The sequence below is a fragment of the Molossus molossus genome, unplaced genomic scaffold, assembly GCF_014108415.1.
Source record: "Molossus molossus isolate mMolMol1 unplaced genomic scaffold, mMolMol1.p scaffold_m16_p_21, whole genome shotgun sequence".
Classification (NCBI taxonomy): Eukaryota; Metazoa; Chordata; class Mammalia; order Chiroptera; family Molossidae; genus Molossus; species Molossus molossus.
Window position 1 is genome coordinate 45,453,713 of NW_023425357.1, and position 21,287 is coordinate 45,474,999.

General features: G+C 34.5%; 1 protein-coding gene and 1 non-coding gene across 17 annotated transcripts in view; both read right to left on the reverse strand.

The window, feature by feature from the left end:
* CHD9 (chromodomain helicase DNA binding protein 9) overlaps positions 1-21,287 on the reverse strand; it is a 139,422-nt gene that overhangs the window by 85,058 nt on the left and 33,077 nt on the right. For 9 of the 16 annotated variants that reach the window (XM_036275752.1, XM_036275751.1, XM_036275748.1 and 6 more), the window contains exon 3: positions 13,599-13,930. In XM_036275752.1, the coding sequence (XP_036131645.1) occupies positions 13,599-13,930 (332 nt within the window). Of the gene's footprint in view, positions 1-13,598; positions 13,931-14,724; positions 14,979-15,086; positions 15,169-21,287 lie in introns of those variants that run through there. The other 7 variants (XM_036275755.1, XM_036275754.1, XM_036275753.1 and 4 more) reach the window with 3 other exon arrangements.
* Positions 3,305-3,435, reverse strand: LOC118639673. Its single transcript, XR_004961247.1, has one exon. It is a non-coding gene; the product is annotated as a small nucleolar RNA SNORA38 (small nucleolar RNA).

Sequence of the window (21,287 nt, forward strand, 5' to 3'; positions counted from 1 at the left end):
GTTTCTTAGGCTCAAGATTATTTTTCACGGGAAAATCGTTCATATACCTGTATTTAATAATTAAAACAATTAATTTTGTTATCTTGTAGATTTGAAATGAGGAATTTTTTTCCCTCCATCTCTTACTAAATTCAAATTACACTTAATGTCCTTAAATCCCACATATTCCCCACAGTAATTTTTTCCTTACTCAAAACACTTTAAAAATTAATTGTTCTTATTTTATTTCTTAAGGCTTAACATAGATGTACTATAAGTCCTTAAGGAATAAGTTCTTTTATTTTTTATATTGAAAGTCTGCCTGTCTCTCTCATATATATATGCACACGTGTGTACACATACACACACATATATGTACACTGATATTTATACCTGCACATGAAATATAAATGTCTATAATGAAAATGGGTTTTTCATTTTTTGTTCCTGATCAGAAGTACAGAACTCCCACATTTACTAATCTGGTTCAACAGATGGGAGGACGTGATCTTTTTTTAAAATTCTCACCTGAGGATATTTTTCCATTGATTTCCAGAGAGTGGGGAGGATGGAGGGAGGGAAAGAGAGAGATCGCAAAACACTGACTGGTTGTCTTCCGCCTGACCCCAACCAGGGCTGGGGATCAAACTGGAACCAAGGTACATGCCCTTACTGGAATCATTGGTCCTCAGGCCAACACTGTAACCAATGAGCCAAATGGACCAGGGCAAAAGGACATGATTTTAAAGTACAGTGATACCTCGGTTCTCGAACATAATTTGTTCCAGGAGGACGGTCGAGAACCGAATTGTTCGAGAACCGAAGCAATGAAACCCAATAGGAAAGCGTGACTCCACAAAGCGTGACTCTCTCTGCACTCACACTGATGACGCAAGCAAGGCGCGCTGGGCCGAATGAACGCCATTCGGCTCAACTCGGCTCATCTCGGAAGTTCGAGTTCCAAATATTTGTTCGGATTCCGAGACAAAAGTTTCTCAAATCTCCATTTGGTCGAAAACCGAGGCGTTCGAGAACCGAGGTATCACTATACAATGTTACTCATAAACCATGCTATAACTGCTAATCAAGAAAATTCTATTTTATATATCTGTATTCTAGACATAGAAAACCCAGAATTTTTAATGATTATTTACTAATGTGGGACAACTTGAAGGTTAAGAGCATGAACTTTGAAATCATATGACCAAAGACTTGAAACCTGATTCCATCGTTTTCCTACCTGTGAGACAGTGGGCAAATTACTTAATCTCTTTGGCCTTAGTTTCCTTGCCTAGATAACACAGGTATTACAATAGCTACCTTTATTGTTCAGAATTAAGTGGGATAATGTATGTTACCTCTTAGCAAAGTCTTGGCACATAGTAATTTCTCAACTAATGATCACTATGTCTAATTATTATATTCCAGGCACTTTCCTTGATTCTAGGATTGGAAGAGAAAGTGGACACAGAGCCTAACCTTAAAGTATTGTTGGAATATGATCACAGTTAAAATGCTAAAATAGAACTTAGCACCGGATATAATGTGAACATAAAGGAAGAAGTGCTTATGTTCACTGAAGAGTAAAGGAAGCTTTAGAGAAGAGGTAAAGTTTGAGATTTGAATGATGAAAGGAAGTTCAACAGGTAGTAAAAAAATGAGGTCGGGTACATTCCAGGTAGGAAGATACCACAGAAGAATGAGAATATGCAGTGATGAAATCATGTCCAGAATACACAGAGTACTGCAAGAGGAAGAAACAGAGAGAGAGATGGTCACCCAGATTAGGCGAAGATCACAGAAGGTCTTGTATGACATGCAAGGAGTTAACATTTTGGTTGAAGGCCAGCTTTTAACCTCCATAGATCAGGAATTGAAAACGAATCTGTCATGTTGACTACAAATAACAAATGGCACTAAGACATCTTTGAATGAATGGGGGGGGGGGGAGAAAATGAAAGCAAGTGAAAAAATATGAAATTTTAAATGAAGTTCTGAGGATGAAACTATAGTCAACAATACTGTATTGTACATTTGATATTTCAGAGAGAGTAAATCTTAAACGTTCTCATCACAAGAAAAAAATTTGACTACGTGAGATGATAAATGTTAAACTTATTATGATAATAATTTCACAATATATACATATATCAAATCATGCTGTATACCTTAAACTAATACAATGTTATATGTTAATTATATCTCAATAAAATGGGAGGGGCGAGAAGAACTTTAAATAAGAGAGTAATGAAACCAGAAAGAAGTAAAGGCAGGGAAACCTATGGTAAGGCAAACGACAATTTAAGTGACTGATGAAGAGTACAGGATAGGGCCATGATGATGTGCTGGAAAAAAAGATATAATTTTTTATTTTGGAAGTAGAACCAGCAGGACTTAGTTACTGACTAGATGTGAAGCAAGAAGAAATTCTAGAATGATGTATTTGCAGGTTATTGTTGTATTGGTAATAATTACCACCTTCAACAGGATAATAATTCTTGGTATCTCACCTTCACTCTTCTGAGTATATGAAGAAAGTAAATAAGAGTAAAAATATAGCTTGTGTTGGAACCAGGAAATAAAAGTACAAACAGATATTATGAAATGACATTAAGGAACCAACCACAGTTACACTTCATTCCTTCTCACCACTTTCATTGGCCTTTTCCTCCCTCTTCTGGTCCCTTTTCTTAACTCTGGTTTCTTTTCAAAATAAAAATCTCCCTTGAGGTCATATGTATTATTAGATACCACATCATCTTCTTCCTTTTTCTCATGCATAGTTCTCAAAAAAGTTGTCCATATTAACTGTTTAAGTTTCATTTTTCAATCCACTATAACCTGAACTTTACATACATTATCTCATTTGATGTTTCCACAACTCTGAGAAGCAAATACTACTATTTTATAAAAGGAAATTGAGGCTTAAAAAAGTTAAGTAACTTGTTCCAAGTCACACCGATAGTAAAAAGAGATAGAAATTAATATCTCACTCCAAAGACTAAGACTCCTAATGTCTAAGGCCACAAATGACCTTTGTAATGCCAAATCCAATGGAAATTTAGTTTTACCTACCAATACGTAACTAATCATTTTTTCCTTCTTTGCACCCTTGGCTCCATGTCACTATATTCTTCCGGTTCTTGCTAAACTTCTTTAGCTCCTCTTCCTCCATCTACTCTTAGTATGTTGGTTTCCAGCAAGATTCATTCCTTGACATTTCTTAAACTTAGTTATTTCCCAAAGTTTTCAGCCTTCTTCCCTCTCTATATACTACGATCTCTGGGAGATTTAATCTATTCTCCTCTACCCTCCTCCACCTCCACCACATAGGATGGTTGATATTGAGCCTGCAGGGAGCAAGCTGGCCCTAGAATCCTCCAAGTCCACATTTCTTTGCCTCCAGTTCTTACATGCCCAAAGACAGGGAACCACAGATGCACCTTTGTAGGAGGGAAATTTAATCTAAAAGTTGAAGATTCCTAAATCTCTTACCTGTAGATCAGACTATTTACCTAAGTTTCAGATTCACATAACCATTTATTAGATATTCCACAGATACCACAATCTCAAAATGCCCCCAAATGAAATCCCTCACTTTCCCTAAATCTAATAGTTTAATATTAAAGTATAATGTAAATTCAGAAAAGTACACACCTCAAGAGAGTACAAACAGTTCAGTGGATTTTCTCAAACTGACATAAATATGTAACCAGCTTCCAGATCAAGATATGAGACATTATTAGTTTCCCAAAATTATCCTCTCAAGTCTTCTCTTCCAGCAACAACTTCAGGCCAAGGATAACCACTATCACACTGATTCTTTAACACAAACTCAGGTACTTGTGCAAATGATTTTCAATAGCTAGGTCAGGAATAATGCTAAGTAAAAACTAGGTAACAGAAATATATATTTGATGTATTCCCCCATTTGCTATCCACCTACAAATCAAAATGCATGTTTTAGACTAGTTTGTGGATGAAAACAAAATGAGTAAAAGCAAAGTTTAGTTACTTAATAATTTCCCATAAATTCAATTCATGACATGTTTGTACTATTTAATATAGTGCTTAAAAGGCATTTTCTGTGTTGATAAGCTAAAGGATTTTTGTAAAATACATATTCTGATACAGTATCTATGTAGCTGTGAAAAGACTCATATCCCAGTGAATAAAAAATTTAATAAAATCAGAAGCAGAGATATTAACATTTTTTTTTGTATTTATAAATGACTATGAAGAGGTGATACTGTTCCTTTCTAGTGGTATGAGGTAATTAAATGAAAATTCACTGAGGTCGGCGAATTAAGCTGTTTAAACATTATTTTTATAAATAAATATAGCCTAAATCTAGAAAAGAAATACTAACAAGTGCTGCCAGATCAATCTTAAACCCCGTCCATTTTGGTAGAGTCATGGGTTAGATGCAACTGTTTCTTATAACTTAAATAAACCTTCATCATATTATTTTAGAAATGCACTTAAAGCAAAAAAGATGCTTTAGTTTTCCATATATTGTATTTTCTATTGATATTGTTCTATAGGCCTAAAATAGCATATTATTTAACCATTCTTAACCTATGAAATAACCTTTTTCAAATCCTAACTTTATAAGAGATAATTCAAATAATAGTAGTTTCCTAATAAACATTTTAAAGTCCAAAATATTTATGTATGCCCTTTCTGTTCAAAAAAAGGTACATTTCTATGGTAGGAAAAAAAGCTGATTCTAAAACTTGAAGTCATTATTGACTATCATAATTCTGAGTCAAATATAGACATATTTTAAGATTTCAAAACTAGGGTTACTTACATAGAACACTGACTCTTGGAAACAATGAAGCCATTATTAGTTTATTGTGAGTTCTAAAATGGTATATAGGTGATACCTCAAAGGGGAACAAGAATCAGATTGCTATTGATCAGTAATTCCTAAGTGTGTGAGACAGGCTTCAGTAGAAGGTTATCTGTTAAAAATACAGATCCCTAATGAAAAAACATCAGAAGGACTTAACCTGAAAAAGATACTACAAAATAACTGGACAGTATGCTTCAAAAATAGATAATGTCATAAACGACTGAGGAATTATCCCAAATTTGAGTAGTGTAAGAAGACATGACAATGAAATAAAATGTAGGATTGTGAATTGAATGGCAGCCAATCAGAACTGACAAGATTTGCATGAAGTCTCTAAATAAGCTGATAGGATTGTATAAGTATTTATTTCCTGGTTTTGATCATTGTGTCTTGGTTATATAAATTGTTAACATTTGAGGAAGCTGGGTGAAGAGCCTAGGGGAGCTCGGATCTATTTTTGCAAGCCCAAAATTAGTTCAAAATAAAGTTGTTGTTTTTTTCAAGTACAGCATTGTAGGTCACAACACCAGGATACTGATCTACCAGGTGGGACTAAATCAGACTTCTAAAAAAGTCCTTAATGGATTCTGACGCTCCACCAGATTTGGGAACCACTTGCTCAAGACAGTTAGTATAGAATACTCTAGTAACAAAGATTCAGGATAATAAAACTGTATTTATAGAACACTTAAAATATTAAAGTGCTTTTGCCTACAATATCTCAGTTGATCCTAAGAAAAACTCTGAAATAGGCAAGGGCAGGTATTAGCACCACTAAACTAGTAGAAATACTTCAGCTCCAAAAGATGAAATAAACTGCCCAAGTTACAAGTTCAGTAAAACACAATATGGTCTCTTTATGATTCCTAGTCTATTATTTCCAACATATTTTTTTTTTGTATTTATTTTTATATATTTTTTATCCTCACCCGAGGACATTCTTCCATTTTTTGTTCAGACTTAGTGAGAGGGAGGGGGAGGGAGGGGGGAGGGGGAGAGGGGGAGGGGGGAGAGAGAGAGAGAGAGAGAGAAACATCTAAGTGAAAGGGACACATCGAGTGGCTGCCACCCACACGACCAAACAGGGCAGGGGACAAACTGCAACCAAGGTACGAGCCTTTAGTGGGAACTGAATCTGGGTCTCTCTGGACCACAGGCTGACGCTCTAACCGCTGAGCCAAACCGGCAAGGGTATTTCCAACATATTTTACTAATTTTATTTTTTAAGTGGATTTTATTTATTTCTAAATAAAATTTATTGGGGTGACATTGGTTAATAAGATTATATAGGTTTCAACTGTACATTTCTATAATACAACATCTGTATATTGTATTTAAAAATCTTACTTATTTTAAAATGATACCATAGCTCAACCAGTCGACAGATATTGATATCAATAAACAGTATAATGAATAAAGAAAAGCATGCAACTATATTATCTTTTAGTAAATTATTACGGTTAATGTTTAACTGAATTTCAAACAACCAGAAATCTCTATTACCCTTACAGTGACAAATGCCAGCCGTAAAGGTTATCTGAAGAAAATCAGATGATCCAAAAGTAAAAAAAAACCAACAAACATTTAACTGAAATACCAAATTACCAAAGAACATTCCATTCTTCCATCACGAATCACAGAGTTTACTATATTAATTCTAATAAAATTTCATTATAAATGAAATCAAAATTTCAGATACATTCTTCAAATAGTTTGCTATTTCTAGAACTATCACCAAAGTAAAGCAAAAAAGTAATACAGACTATATTAATAATAAAGACTTCATGCAAGTTTTTCTGGACTGATTTATCCGCATAGCAAACCTTATTAAACGACCTTTATTTACCATGCACTTCCTAGTTACCTTTCCACAATTTACTACTCCTTGGAGCCCCAATCCCTCTTCCCCTTTTCCTTTGTCTTGTCTCCTTTTCATAACTTACCAACCTTTGTTAAAATGGTATATAAAACCCCAGGTCTTTAGGGTCTTCATTTTTTTTAAAATTTATTTATTTATTTTTTATCCTCACCCCAGGACATTTTTCCATTTTTTGTTCAGGTAGAGTGGGAGGGAGAGAGAGGAACAGAGAGAGAGAAACATCGATACGAAAGGAACACATCGAGTGGCTGCCACCCGCACAACCGACCAGGGCCGGGGACAAATTGCAACCGAGGTACGCGCCCTTAGCGGGAACCGAACCCGGGTCTCTCAGGACCGCAGGCCGACGCTCTAACCACTGAGCCAAACCGGCCAGGGCGATTTTTTTTTTTTTTTTTTTTAATGAAGGCCTCCTTGCATGTTAAAATTAATCTATTAATAGCAAATAAAATCTGTGTTTTTTTTTTTCTTGTTCATCTGCCTTTTGTTAGTTTAACTAGCAGGTTCGTGCAAGTTTTGCTTAGTTAAAACATTAAAGGGATCTGTTAGCAAACTTCAGCAACACATACTCAGGTTAGCATAATAATTATATATCAAAACACAGCTTGAGCCCTGGCCAGTTTGGTTCAGCGGTTAGAGCACCGGCCCAGGGACTGGAGAGTCTCGGGTTCTGTTACTGCTAAGGGCACATACCTCGGTTGCAGTTTGTCCCCACCCCAGTTGGGGTCATGTGGGTGGCAACCACTCTATGCGTCTCTTTCACCACGATGTTTCTCTTTCTCTCCTCCTTCCTCTCTCCCTCCCGCTCTATCTGAAGATAAATGCAAAAAAAAATGTGTACTCGGGTGAGGATAAGACAAACAAAAAAACACAGCTTGATTCAGACAGCAATGGGTAATTCCAAACTAAGTATACACTTGAAATGTTAATTCATTTGACAAGTCTATGGCACTAGAAAACCTCTGTATTTATACTTAACATCTATATTTGATTTTCAGACATTAACTTATGCACTCATCAAAATCCTGTCCACATATTATTAGTAGAGACTGTGTAAAAAGCTGCACTCTACAACAGTGTAAATCTAATTGCCCCCTGTTGATTCTCTCATTGCAAAAATTGGACAATGAATCTTACCCAATTAGTCCATTTGTTGCAATTAATGCATCCAGTACATCATAAATGAAGGAAACAAGCAAATTTATATGTACATTATAATTTCTTTCTTTGTAAACCAAGTGAAAAATACTGGCGCTGTTTTTAAAGTTATCAAATATAAACTTTTAAAAAAAGAAACATTTAATTTGATGAGATTAATCCTGTTTCAGGTTCAACTCAAGACTCTGGCTTAAACTCGTCTAAGATAAACAATCAAGTTTTAAAAGGGTTCTGTATTTTAGTTAACCTGATATTTGTAAAATTAACATTGTATTGTAAGCTTCTGGTAACTTGGACTATAAATTACTTCCTGTTAAGGGATGGATATAATTTTTTTCAAAAAGTTTAATTGACTTAGTTGTTTCATATAAAGTTGCTAAAGATTACTCATAGTCAATATATTTATCAGCACAGTATAATCCCTTTTAAAATTTTTATTTTCCAATTACAGTTGACATTCAATATTAGCACTTAATTTTTATTATTAAAAAATTTATTCTTTAAAAAAATAAAATGGTGTTTATGTTTAAAATTATTGACAAATAGGAAAATTAAAATCAAATACTTCAGTGCTTCTAAGATACACATTTTTCCTACATATTTACATCTATGAAATCAAGATTCTTCTATAATCAACAATATGCAATTATTTTTTTCTTCATTAGTACCACAAAATAATTTTGTCTCATCATCAGTGACATCTTAAATTCAATGAAATAAAGCACACAGTTTGCTAATGATAAACTTTCTAATACAGTTTATGTAAACATATATTTCTTAAAAATGGAACTATAAATTTTAAATTCATAATAATGTATGTATCAAAACTTTCTGTAGATGAATATGTTTCAGATTTTCGCTGACTTTAAGTTTAGATTGTAGGAATGAAATCAATGAAACATTTTATCTACAGGGAATTTGAAAATTATACAACTTACAGAGTCTACTAATGGCATATGATTAATTAAAAAACATAATAAGCCCAGCCAGTGTGAATCAGTGGTTGAGCATCAACCTATGCATCAGGAGGTCGCCAGTTCGATTCCCGTTCAGGGCACTTGCCCAGGTTGTGAGCCCGATTCCCAGCGGGGGGCATGCAGGAGGCAGCCAATCAATGTTCTCTCTCATTGATGTTTCTATCTCTCTCTCCCTTCCTCTCTCTCTAAAATCAATAAAGAAAAAATAATTTATACATGTATTTCTTCAAACTACTTTTCTTTTATATGCCAAGAAACAATTAATTACTATATTTATAGTTTATCCAAACAGACACTAAATTCCTATTCTCTTTAGTACTTGAAATAAGGATCTCATTTATTACTTTATTAATATGAAATATAAAGTGGTAATTCCCAATTTCTGAATTCATTTTCTTTTTCCCTCAGATCTAATTTATTTATATTATTTTCCCCTTATATTTTATTTATATGTAAATGCCCCTCTATAGATATGCATGTGAACATACATGTTAGTTTTAAGAAATACACACATACATATATATAATGGTAGCTAATTAATAAATGATAGTTTCCTTCTCCCTCCCTGAGGGTCCAAAAAGACTACTGCAAAAAGGACATAATATAATTTTCAGATTATTCAATGTTTCACTATTTTTCTTTATAACATGACATCCTTAATTTCTACTGGAGTTTAATATTTCCTAATTTAGAGGTTTCTGCTTTAACTAAAGAAAAAAGCTACTTCTAGCACCTAATTAGCATTCCTATAACAAATAGAATAATTATCAAAAAATTCAAAAAATGTTTAATCATAAAGGACTATTATCAATTAAACTTATAGAGCCACAAGAACATTAAGTATCAAAGGCATTCTACCTATTTCGGTATGATAACCTATAATATAAAGAAGTAAATTCTAACTGACAACATGGAAACATAATTTAAATATCAACGTTATAAACTATAAATTTAAAAATGTTTTATCATGTGATATTCTACTACATAATCTAAAACTGAATACGGTCATCCCTCTCCACTTCACAATTTGACTTTCGCGACTTCAGAGTGAAGTGGGCAGGGACGACTGTACAGTAAATAAAGAATCCTACTTTGCGGAATTCATTTTTCGCGGTAGAGTCTGGGACTGATTAACCAGATGAATGAGGGCCAACTATGGGGCCTTAAGAAAATTCTACTGGAAGTCTTAGAATGAATGTTAGTTTAGAATTTAAGTTTCTACTATTCCTAAATCAGAGTTATGTGCCTGTGGTTTCATGAAGGATTAGCATAACATTTCTCTTTGTTTTTGATTTAACAAATCAAATTCAACCATTTGTTAACTTTTAATATTTAAACTTCCATTCCTTCATTCATGCATTCATCCCATAAAATTCATTCCACCATGGAGCATCTATTATGTACCTACTATGACTTAAGAAATTCCTCCTATTCTACTTGAAAGGTAGCTTGTTAGAACCTGTCAAGATATGAAAACATTAAAGTAGAAAAGGGTTGTTTCTAGTCCCACCTCTTTATTTTTCACCTGCTACTTCTATTTCAACCTGCACCACTCTACATAACCATGAGCAACCTTTTCAAACTCCAGGAATATTTCAGACAAAATTTACCTATCCTAAATGCTACTCTAGCTAACCTGACAAACGGAGGCATGCTCACATGAAAAAAGCCATTAGTAAGTTAACCTATTCTCCTTCTTAACAAGTAGCAACCATTTTTATTTGTCTGTTTGCTTTTTTTTTAAACTGGTCTTATTTAGGAACAGAACCTCAATGGAAAGAGAACCTAGGCAGATGAGTGTGAGTTTAGGCTGGAAGGAAGGGTGTGGCTCCTAGCCCTGGTTTTGCTATGTATGTTTTCAGAAAATAACAATAGCTAACATTTAATAAACAAATTCTAGGTACTCTTCTCTCTGCTTTAAATGTTATTGAATCATTTTATCCTCAAAATAATATTACAAGATAAGTACTATCATTATCTCCATTTTACATGTAAGAAAACTAAAAGTTGAGGAGGTTAAGTATTTGTCCAGAGACATGCTGCTTGTAAGTGACAAAACTAGAATTTTAACAAATGTAACTGGCTCCAAAGTCAAAGAATTTAACATTATTATATTGCATGCCCAACCTAACTCACAGGACTGCTCTAAAGATTAAATGAGACTATATCAAAGTGCTCTGAAAAAGACACTCTACTCTTTGTGTGGTTAAAACATTAATCTATAAATGACATAATTAATAAAAAGGTTTCAAGCACACAAGCAAGAAGAGGCAGTTTTGGTTTTCTTCAGATTAGTCTTCATAGAGTTCATCAAATCAAATATATGGGTTAAACACCAATTCTGACTATGTATCAACCATAACTTATTGTTTACAAGTTAGTTTTAAAATTTATGTTTCACATTATTTATGGTTAAGTTCCAGAATATAGTTCCTTCAATTTTATCTGATATCAGTCACTTGATATCAACAACAGCCCAATTCATCCAAAACTATTAGAAAACAATTTTTTACAAGAAAATGTTTAATATATCATAAAATGCTATTAATTAAAATGATGTAACTAAGCTATTAAATTATTCTTCACACAAAAAATTAAAACTTGACAAGTTCAAAATTATAAAATGTAGTGGCTTATTGGAAACCACAGAAATGAAATACTTCTATTGACTAATATAGCAACTCTAGACTGTATATGAATTTCATTTCCAAGTATACATTTTCCTTTAAAATAAGAATCTTTGATAAATTGTTTTACTCTAACAGCTTAATAACAATATATAAAAAAGCTTCAATTTTACTTACCTGCCAACAATTTATAAATTCCTCTAGCAAAAAGTCCTATGCTTTCAACAATACTTTTTAGCAACTACTCAACTAAGTATCTTGTCATATATATACATATATTTGTATCCTTCCAGTACAGTTATCTCCACATCTTAAGAATTTAATCTCTAAAAACAAGCACTAAATAGATCAAAGGTGTGCAATATTAAAATAATGTATTTTTAATAATCTATTTCTAAAAAAACAAACATCACAGAATGAATAAGATACTCAACCGCCATAAATTACTGTTCCCTACCATATCAATTCACATCTTTCAAAAATTCACATTTCTCTATTATAATGTAATTAATTCTAATTTCCCCTTATACAACGTTTTTTTCCTTGAATCTGATTCACTTCTGGTATCTTTTGCCTCTAGCAGACCCCCAACTCTAGATTTAAACTTGCTGTAACTTTTCAATTTTCTCTACAAATATCCTCGTTTTATGTTATTTCTTAACATCCTTTCAAAAGTACATTACTTTGTCTATATCTCTGATTTAATTATATTAACTTTCAATACATTAAAGGATTAAATATGAGGATCAATAAATTAAAACCAGACACAATATTGGAAAAATAAGGCACTCTCATACCAAAACCTTTAAATATAAAAGGAATAGAAAGTTAACTTTCAAATTTCATTTTAGCTGTCTGCAAATATGAAATCAATAATATTAATTATTGTTTTTTTATCGCAAGAAAACCCATGTTATATAATAGCTTGAACTGAAAGGCATCAGGACCTAACAATACAATTAGGGTTGGTGGTTTTCTTTAAAATGCTGAGAATTAATTTTTTTTACAAAACTGTGTTAGTTCTAAATATCTACAGAATGTATTAATAACTTCCTAAATGAAGATTTTCATAATGAGAGACTTCTTTCTTGTGTAAAAGAAAAGAGTAAATATTTTATCTAATATTTCATAGAAAGCCTGCAAAAATGACCAAATATTCATACAAAAACAATTCTAAACTATACTGGCCTTAGGTCATTTTTAGCCTTGCATGTAAAACAAACATACATATAGAACAAATAATACTTATTACATTTTTTTTAATGTATTAGATAACTTGTTAAATAAAAATAACTAGGATTAATGTATCCTCCTAGAACAATTCTTTGTCCTTATAATTCTCTTGGAACATTAATCCTCACCTGGCCTCTTTATTACATGAATTAAATCAGAAAGACTCTAAGAGTTGAGGTTTGCTTATTGTTGATTAAAATAGTATTAGTTTTCTTGCCATTCCATTTAGTCAAAGGTTATAAGAAAATATTGTATTTCATGTTTTCCAAAGTATAAGGTGCCCAATGGAGTACAACTAAGAGGTTAAAAGATTTTTTTTTTTAACCCTCACCCGAGGACATTTTTGCACTTATATTCAGATAGAGCAGGAGGGAGAGAGGGAGGAAGAGAGAGAGAAACTTCGATGTGAGAGAGACACATGGTGTGGCTGCCACTCACACAACCCCAACTGGGGCTGGAGACAACCTGCAACTGAGGTACGTGCCCTTAGTGGGAACTGAACCCAGGACTCTCTGGTCCGCAGGCCAACGCTCTAACTGCTGAGCCAAACCGGCCAGGGCGAGGTTAAAAGATTTTATAAAAAATTTTAATGCATGTTCTATAAAGAGAGTTAATTTGAAACTGGAACAGCAAAATGGGTTTTGTTTTGTTTTTCTTTTTCTGTTTTATATATAAAATATTTCCCTTTTAAATGGCTTTTACTAATATTAATGTTTAAAAAGCTATGTTCACAGGATGGTAAAATTTAGTAGATCCTAGAATATTACCTAATTCAACCAAAACAGAAATAGAGTATACATAGCATATAATAACTGAAAACTCCAAAGTGGAAGAAAACTTATCACACACAAATCAAAGGAATTAAACTTGATTTTTAACCAACTTACCCAATTTTTGACTTCTCTTTTAACTTAGAGCAAGTTCTTGTTTTTTTGCTGTCTTTGTCCTTTGGCTTGGCTTTCATCCTTCTGCCTCTCTTTTCCTCTCTTCCTTCAACTGAAGCACTAGGAAAGTTTTCAGGGCTCATGACTCGAGGAATATTGCGCTCCCCACGTTCCTTTGCTTTGGCAATGGCCTCTGAGATTATACGATTAGCCTTTTCTTGCTTGCTTTCTGATTCCACCTTTTTTCTCTGCTTCTTCTCAGACATGATCCTCACCTGGGTATTCTGCAACTTAGTGTATGTCCCAGAACCATCATTCTTCTTGGAAGATGGAGGCTAGAGAAACAAAAATATTATTTATACAATAAATACAAGAGTACATAAAAAATATTTAGCATAAGTATTTCAATTTTTTAAATTAGGCTTAAAGAAGTAAATACATGAGCAAATACACGAGTGTTACAAATTGAAAATTAAACCATTTTGCTAGTCTAGAAATAAGTGTTGGTATAAAGGGAAAAGTTCAATTATTGCTTTTAAAACTGAAAGTTAAAGAAGGATAATATACATTTACTAATCTATTCATAGTATTCTTGATTAGTTGATTCATATTTTGTCCTGTAAATATAGCTGATTCAAATTTTATCCTGTAAATACTCTATACATTTGGAATTTAAAAAATTTATTTTTCACTCCAGAACTCCGAAAATTATTAATACATTTAAAATAGCCATTTTAATACAGATGACTACTCCTTACAGTTTATTATAATTTTTAGAAAAATAAAGCCTCTGCTTTACAAGAAACTAGAACTTGAAATCACTTAAATAATTTTAATGTGCAATCTATGCAGCAACATAGCTAGTTAGTAAACAGACATTCCCATACTTAAAATTTGAGAAAGTTTTAGTTTTTCTGTGAAAGAGTTAAATTTTTTTCTCTCTCACTATGTCATAATTATTTTGCTCAAGCAATTCTGGAAAAAAAACAAGTTTTATAATTTTACATTAAAATTATTAATATTTTAGCAATACCACAGGAAGCAGATCAACAGCATTTTTAAAAGAATATTTTCTTCAAACACGCATTCATCCACATATACTTAGATCACAGTTTTGTTATGTTCTTACCCGTAAACATGCCTCTGACTATAGCAAAGAAAAAAACCACCAGGAATTTCCAAACACATTTTCATGCTGATTCCAGTGTGCTTCACTGGATATCTTTTCTATACCTGCCTCATCAAAGGTTTCACAGCAGTGCTGCAGCACTGGGAAAGGAAGGAGGGTTTAGAATTGCTCACTAAAATGCCACCTTAAGGCCTACAGGCTATAACAAATAACCAAGACTCGAGAAAACAGCAACAAGCTCAAGATGGCGATGCAGTACGACTCCCGCAGCAGCAGCCAGTAATAAGGAAGGTTATTCAATCCCATTAGCCTTTTAGCCCAAAGAACCCCTCCTCCTCCCACTCATTCAGGCTTTCACTTACCCTTCCTCTTGGCCTCTTCACTGAAGACATTTTTGGCGTCAGACAAAGGCTTGCCCTCTGCTTTTCACCACCCCAGGCAGTGCTCAAGAAAAAAGCATTGAAAGAAGATTCCTAAATGGCCTATTTAGCAAGCTGCAACCAAGAGATGCACAACCCTCCACAAATACACATTGTGATTGATCAACACATTTCTGCCTTGGCAAGTTTATCTCCACTGTTCATCCTATTTAGATATGAAAAAGGCTGTAAACTCCTCCTTAAAAGCTCAGTTCCCTCAATAGCTGTAAGCAGATAGCCAGATTCCAACAAAGCACAGAAAGAAATGAATGCACAAAGCATCAAAATGCATCAGCATGAATATTAGAGATGTCGTTAAAAATACTGACTCCTTCTGCGGAAGTAGGCCAGCAGATGGTGCTACCAGTTATTATTCCATTAGACTCTGCAATTTAACCCCCAATGGACTGTTCTTCCCTCCATGTAACACATTAACTCTCACTTTGCCATTTCCTGCAGTCAAGTTTTTAAACATATATATTAAAAACATGACTTTTAAAAATCACCTGAAAACTAAAATGATGGTGAAATAGCTTTACGTAGCTATAAGTATTAAAAAACAAAATCTAACGTAATTTTTACTGGAGAAAAACACTTTTCCCCATGATACCCTAAAATATTTAAAATATAAAAGTGAGCAAAGGGTTAAAGAGCAGGTCATGCAAATGAATACACAGCAAATGACTTCTCTTTAAGAAATTAGATAAGGTCTCTTAATTTCTTCTAACAATAAACTAACAATGTTATTTTCAAAATAGAGAAAGTAAGGTATTTTCACTTAAATTCTAAAAAGAATTTTAAAATGAACACGAGAGCTATCTATAAAGAATTACTAACTACACTTAAAATTTTCCTTAAACATGAATACATTAATTAATTTACCTAAAATTAAAATCTTATAAAATCGTCCTGCCCTTTACTTGTCACATTCCATTTTAATTGAACTGCTGAGTTTTTTAGACAAAGTTTTAGTTTTAGTTCCTTGCTAAAAATAAGTAAGTAGTTAGTCCACCTGAATTTAGTCATCAATATAACTTTTCCTTCCATAAACATTTGAGACTATTTTAGTAAGCAGTGTCATTAAATAGCTAAAACATAATTTTCACTGCTTCAAAATTTAAGTTTACCTTTTTTATTAGTATTTTTTCATTTGGTCTTGGCAAGTCATCTGATACCTCTATCAAAAACTCCTTTTCAAATTTTTTTCCTTTTAGGCATTGAAGGTCTCAAAACAGAGTAACATTATATGAGCAGTGTCCTAGAAAGACCAATCTGGACAGCAGGAAAGAAAACTAAAGGCAGAGGACTACTCATGACAAAGACAGGATCTGAATGACCTGAATGAGAGGTCATTCTATGTAAAAAAATCACAATAATCAATGGGGACTAATGCTTACCAAATGCTTACTTAATTAAGTGAGCACCAAGTACTATTCTAAGCATTTTTACATCTAATAACTAATTTAATCCTGAGTGACATAGGGTTATAGTGATAATGGAGTAGCAAACAGGAGACATACTCTTACTTTTTTTTTTTTAATCCTCACCCGAGGACATTTTTCCATTTTTTGTTCAGGTAGAGTGGGAGGGAGAGAGAGGAACAGAGAGAGAGAGAGAGAAACATCGATGTGAAAGGAACACATCGAGTGGCTGCCACCCGCACAACCGACCAGGGCCGGGGACAAACTGCAACCGAGGTACATGCCCTTAGCGGAAACCGAACCCAGGTCTCTCAGGACCGCAGGCCGACGCTCCAACCGCTGAGCCTAACCGGCCAGGGCAGGAGACATACTCTTAGAGAAGAATTACAAAATGACAGAACAAACCTAAGAACAAAGGGCAAAGAATTTGAAAAATCATCATCATCATAATAATAATAAGAGCTAACATTTATTTAGTCCTTACTATGTGCCAGGCACTATTACTAGTATTACATATATACAGTGATACCTCGGTTCTCGAACGCCTCGGATTTCGACCAAATCGGTATTCGACCAGGAGATTCGAGAAACTTTTGTCTTGGAATCCGAACAAATATTTGGAACTCGAACTTCCAAGATGAGCCGAGTTGAGCCGAATGGCGTTCATTCGGCCCAGCGCGCCTTGCTTGCGTCATCAGTGTGAGTGCAGAGAGAGAGTCACGCTTTGTGGAGAGAGTCACGCTTTACACTGAATTTAACCCTTAGACATACTGTACACTTTTATTTCTTGTTGAGACTTATGTTTTTCTACATATTATATACAAATTAGGCCAGTAAATAGGCATTTTCTGGGGCTTGGAACGAATTAATCCAGTTTCCATTATTTCCTATTGGGTTTCATTGCTTCGGTTCTCAAACAATTTGGTTCTCGACCGTCCTCCTGGAACGAATTATGTTCGAGAACCGAGGTATCACTGTACTAGCTCAATTAATCTTCAAAACAATTCTGTGAGAGATGGACACTGTTATCGTCATGTTATAGCTGAGGACACTGAGGCATAGAGAAGTGACTTGCCCCAAATCACACAGCTACTGAATGATGGAGCAAGGATTAAAAGACTGACAGCTTCATTTTGGAAAGCATGCTCTTAACCACTATGTCCTATTTGGTTCAAATACCATAATGTATAGGGATAATTTGAGCACACAGAAAAAAGTGACTTTCTCAAAATTGCAGAGACACTAGCAATAAAGTTAGGATGAAATTTAGGTCTTTCTACTGCCCTTTCCAAGATTCAGAAATCAACTAGATAGGAAGGGTATGGCTGAAGAGCAGAAAGAGTCAATATTTGGTTTCTAGAATAAGTAACTGGTACAGAAGGCAAAAGAACTAGGAAACCTAGTTGACAAGGGGTATATGTATGTGTATGACAAGTTTAATTCTTTTCACACTGAGTTTGAAATGGAGAACTCTAGTAACTGGAAATTTGGGACTAGATCCTTAGAGAGGACAGGGTTAGAATATAAGATGTAGATTCTTCTATTTTCTTTCCAATACACTTAACTCACTAACACTGTACACGGAACATAAGATGATTTCCAAAATCTCTCACTTCTGTAAAGGTTTGCAATAGATTCTATTATTTGACCCAAAATCCAAATTATTTAAAAAAATTTTTTTTTCTTTATTGATTTTAGAGAGAGAGGAAGGGAGAGGGAGAGAGATCGAAACATCCATGAGAGAGAACATCGATTGAGCGCATCCTGCACGCCCCCTATTGGAGATCTGGCCCACAACCTGGGCATGTGCCCTGACTGGGAATCCAACTGGCAACCTCTTGGTGCATGGGTCAATGCTCAACCACTGAGCTACGCCAGCCAGGTGCAAAATCCAAATTATTTAGCATTAAATATTAATAGTAGACAATAAGAAAACTTATGATCAAATATTTCTTCTATTTCAATACAATATTTTAAAACTATATTCCCATAGATCAACATTGAGGTGTTAAGTAACTAAACATTTTAAATGTAGATCATTTCCCAATTCACACATACATACAACATACAAAAGGGTAGCTGATAGACTTCTTCTAGTGTTCCAGTTTTTCTCTTTTCTCCTATATAAACACTAATCAAATTCTGTCAGAGCTACTTAATTGTATTTAGTTTTGTTTTCCTCCTCTCAGTCCCAACAATCCTGCTGTATTAAGTTTCCTCTTATTAGGATTACACTGTAGTTATATAGGAAAATATCCTTCCAAAAACAATAAATTTGTAATTAATTTCAGTGATGTGTCAAACATTAGTGTGATGACTTCTTTTGGTTTTTATTTATTGAACATAAATTTTTTCCCCCACAAGCTATCAATAAAGACTTGCTTTTGCCCTGGCCAGTGTGGCTCAGTTGGTTGAGCATTGCCCCCTGCACCCAGAGGTTGCCGGTTCAATTCCTGGTAAGGGCATAGTTCAATTCCTGGTCAGGGCACATGCTCAGGTTGCAGGCTTGATCCCCAGTAAAGGGTGTGCAGGAGGCGGCTGATGGATGTTTTTCTCTCCTTCTCCCTTAACCTCTCTCTCTCTAAAAATCAAACAACATTTAAAAAAAATAGTAATAAAAGGTTTGCTTTTAAAGAGAAAAAGGGTGCCCTGTTCAAAAGTTCACCTTTTGCATCTAAACAAAAGTGTATTTTATAATTACAAAACCTTACCCAAGTTCACTATTGACTGACAACACTAAATATACTGAATTCATCAGTCCCTAAATTACCTGTGACACTGAAAGCTATTCAAAACATAATGTTGTGATTAAGGGAACAGGTTTTTGACTCATCCTGTCCTGGGTTTTAATCCCAGTTCCATCATTTATTTGAGACTCAGCTTCCTCATCTGTAAAATGAAGAAAATAACAGTATCTACCTACTAGGGCTTAATAAATTTCCTACTGGATACCATTTGTGACGATTATACCATACATACCAGTCTGTTCGCCAGACTGGCCCACGTGAGTGAGCACTCTGCGCCTCTCAGGCCCTCTCTGTTCAGATGCAATGCTTTTAAGATGATTGCATCTAGTAACAGGCCGTCATTATTCTTGATGGTCTGATTATCTAAGACAGTGTTTCTAAATTGTGAGCTAAAATCCCATTATGAGCCATCGATTCAGTGGACAGCCATTAAGTTTACATGGTTGGTAAGCAGAAGAAAGGAGTTTTAAACTCAAGGCTGCCTACCCAAACTTACTACTTCATTTTATTATTAATGTTTAATTAATATATATATATATATATATTCCATTTATCTTCAGATAGATTGGGGGGGAGGGAGAAACACTGATGTGAGAGAGACAAATCGATTGGTTGCCTCCTGCACCCCCTCGACCAGGGGCAGGTACCGAACCACAACCAAGATAGGTGCCCTTGACTTGAATCAAACCCATAACTCTTTGGTCCATGGGCCAATGCTCTAACCACTGAGCGAAACTGACAAGGGCTAATTACACAATATTTTTAACAGAGAAAATAAACTAATACACATGGAACATTAAATAGATATATTAGCCCTGGCAGGTTTGGCTCAGTAGTCAGTGTCAGCCCATGGACCAAAGAGTCTTAGGTTCAATCCTAGTCAAGGGTACATGCCTCAGTTGCAGTTTGGTCCCCGAACCTGGTTGGGGTTGTGTGGGAGGCAACCAACTGGTGTGTCTCTCTCACATCAATGTTTCTCTCTCTCTCTCTGTGTCTCTTCCTCCCTCCCACTCTATCTGAAAATCAATAGAAAAATATCCCCAGGTGAGGATTTAAAAAAAACAAAAATAGATATATTTGCCTTTTCCTTCAAATCTGTCATTTAAAATAAACATATATATGTATATAAACTATTCCTCTCCTCCCATTATGTCCCCCCTTCCTTCCCCAGATGTTTATGAACATGTAATTCCTATGATGAAGTTAAGAAACACATAACGAAAAGATATATGACAAAGTCAGAATAGTGGTTTGCTCTGGAAAGGGAGAAGAAAGGACTAGGGATTTCATTGATTAGCTATTATGTGTTGTCTTTTTTTTTTTCCTTTTAATTTAATAAATGATTTAAAACAAATACTACATTTGTTAAACCTATGTGGTGAGTTTATGGCTATTTGGTCAATACTGCTACATTTTTGTTTTTTGCATGGAAACATGTTTTAGAAGTAGCAACACATAGATTAATGTTGTTTGAAGGTTTAGTCTAGAAACTGATGTTTTTAAATGGCCACATCATTTTAATTCTAATACCTTAAAAAGGTATTATGTACTGGGTGGATGGCTATTGAGTATAATTGTTGAAAGAACCTGTGTTTGTGAAACAAACAGATAGTTAGCTAATATATATAGTATCTCACACACATACTAGCTAAGTTTGGGGGGGGGTAAAAGTTACAGATTTTCTTCTTTTTTTTTTTTTTTATCCTCACCTGAGGACATTTTCCCATTTTTTTGTTCAGGTAGAGTGGGAGGGAGAGAGAGGAACAGAGAGAGAGAGAGAAACATCGATGTGAAAGGAACACATCGAGTGGCTGCCACCCGCACGACCGACCAGGGCCGGGGACAAACTGCAACCGAAGTACGTGCCCTTAGCAGGAACCGAACCCGGGTCTCTCAGGACCGCAGGTCGACGCTCTAACCGCTGAGCCAAACCGGCCAGGGCTAAAGTTACAGATTTTCGATTGCATCAGCACTCC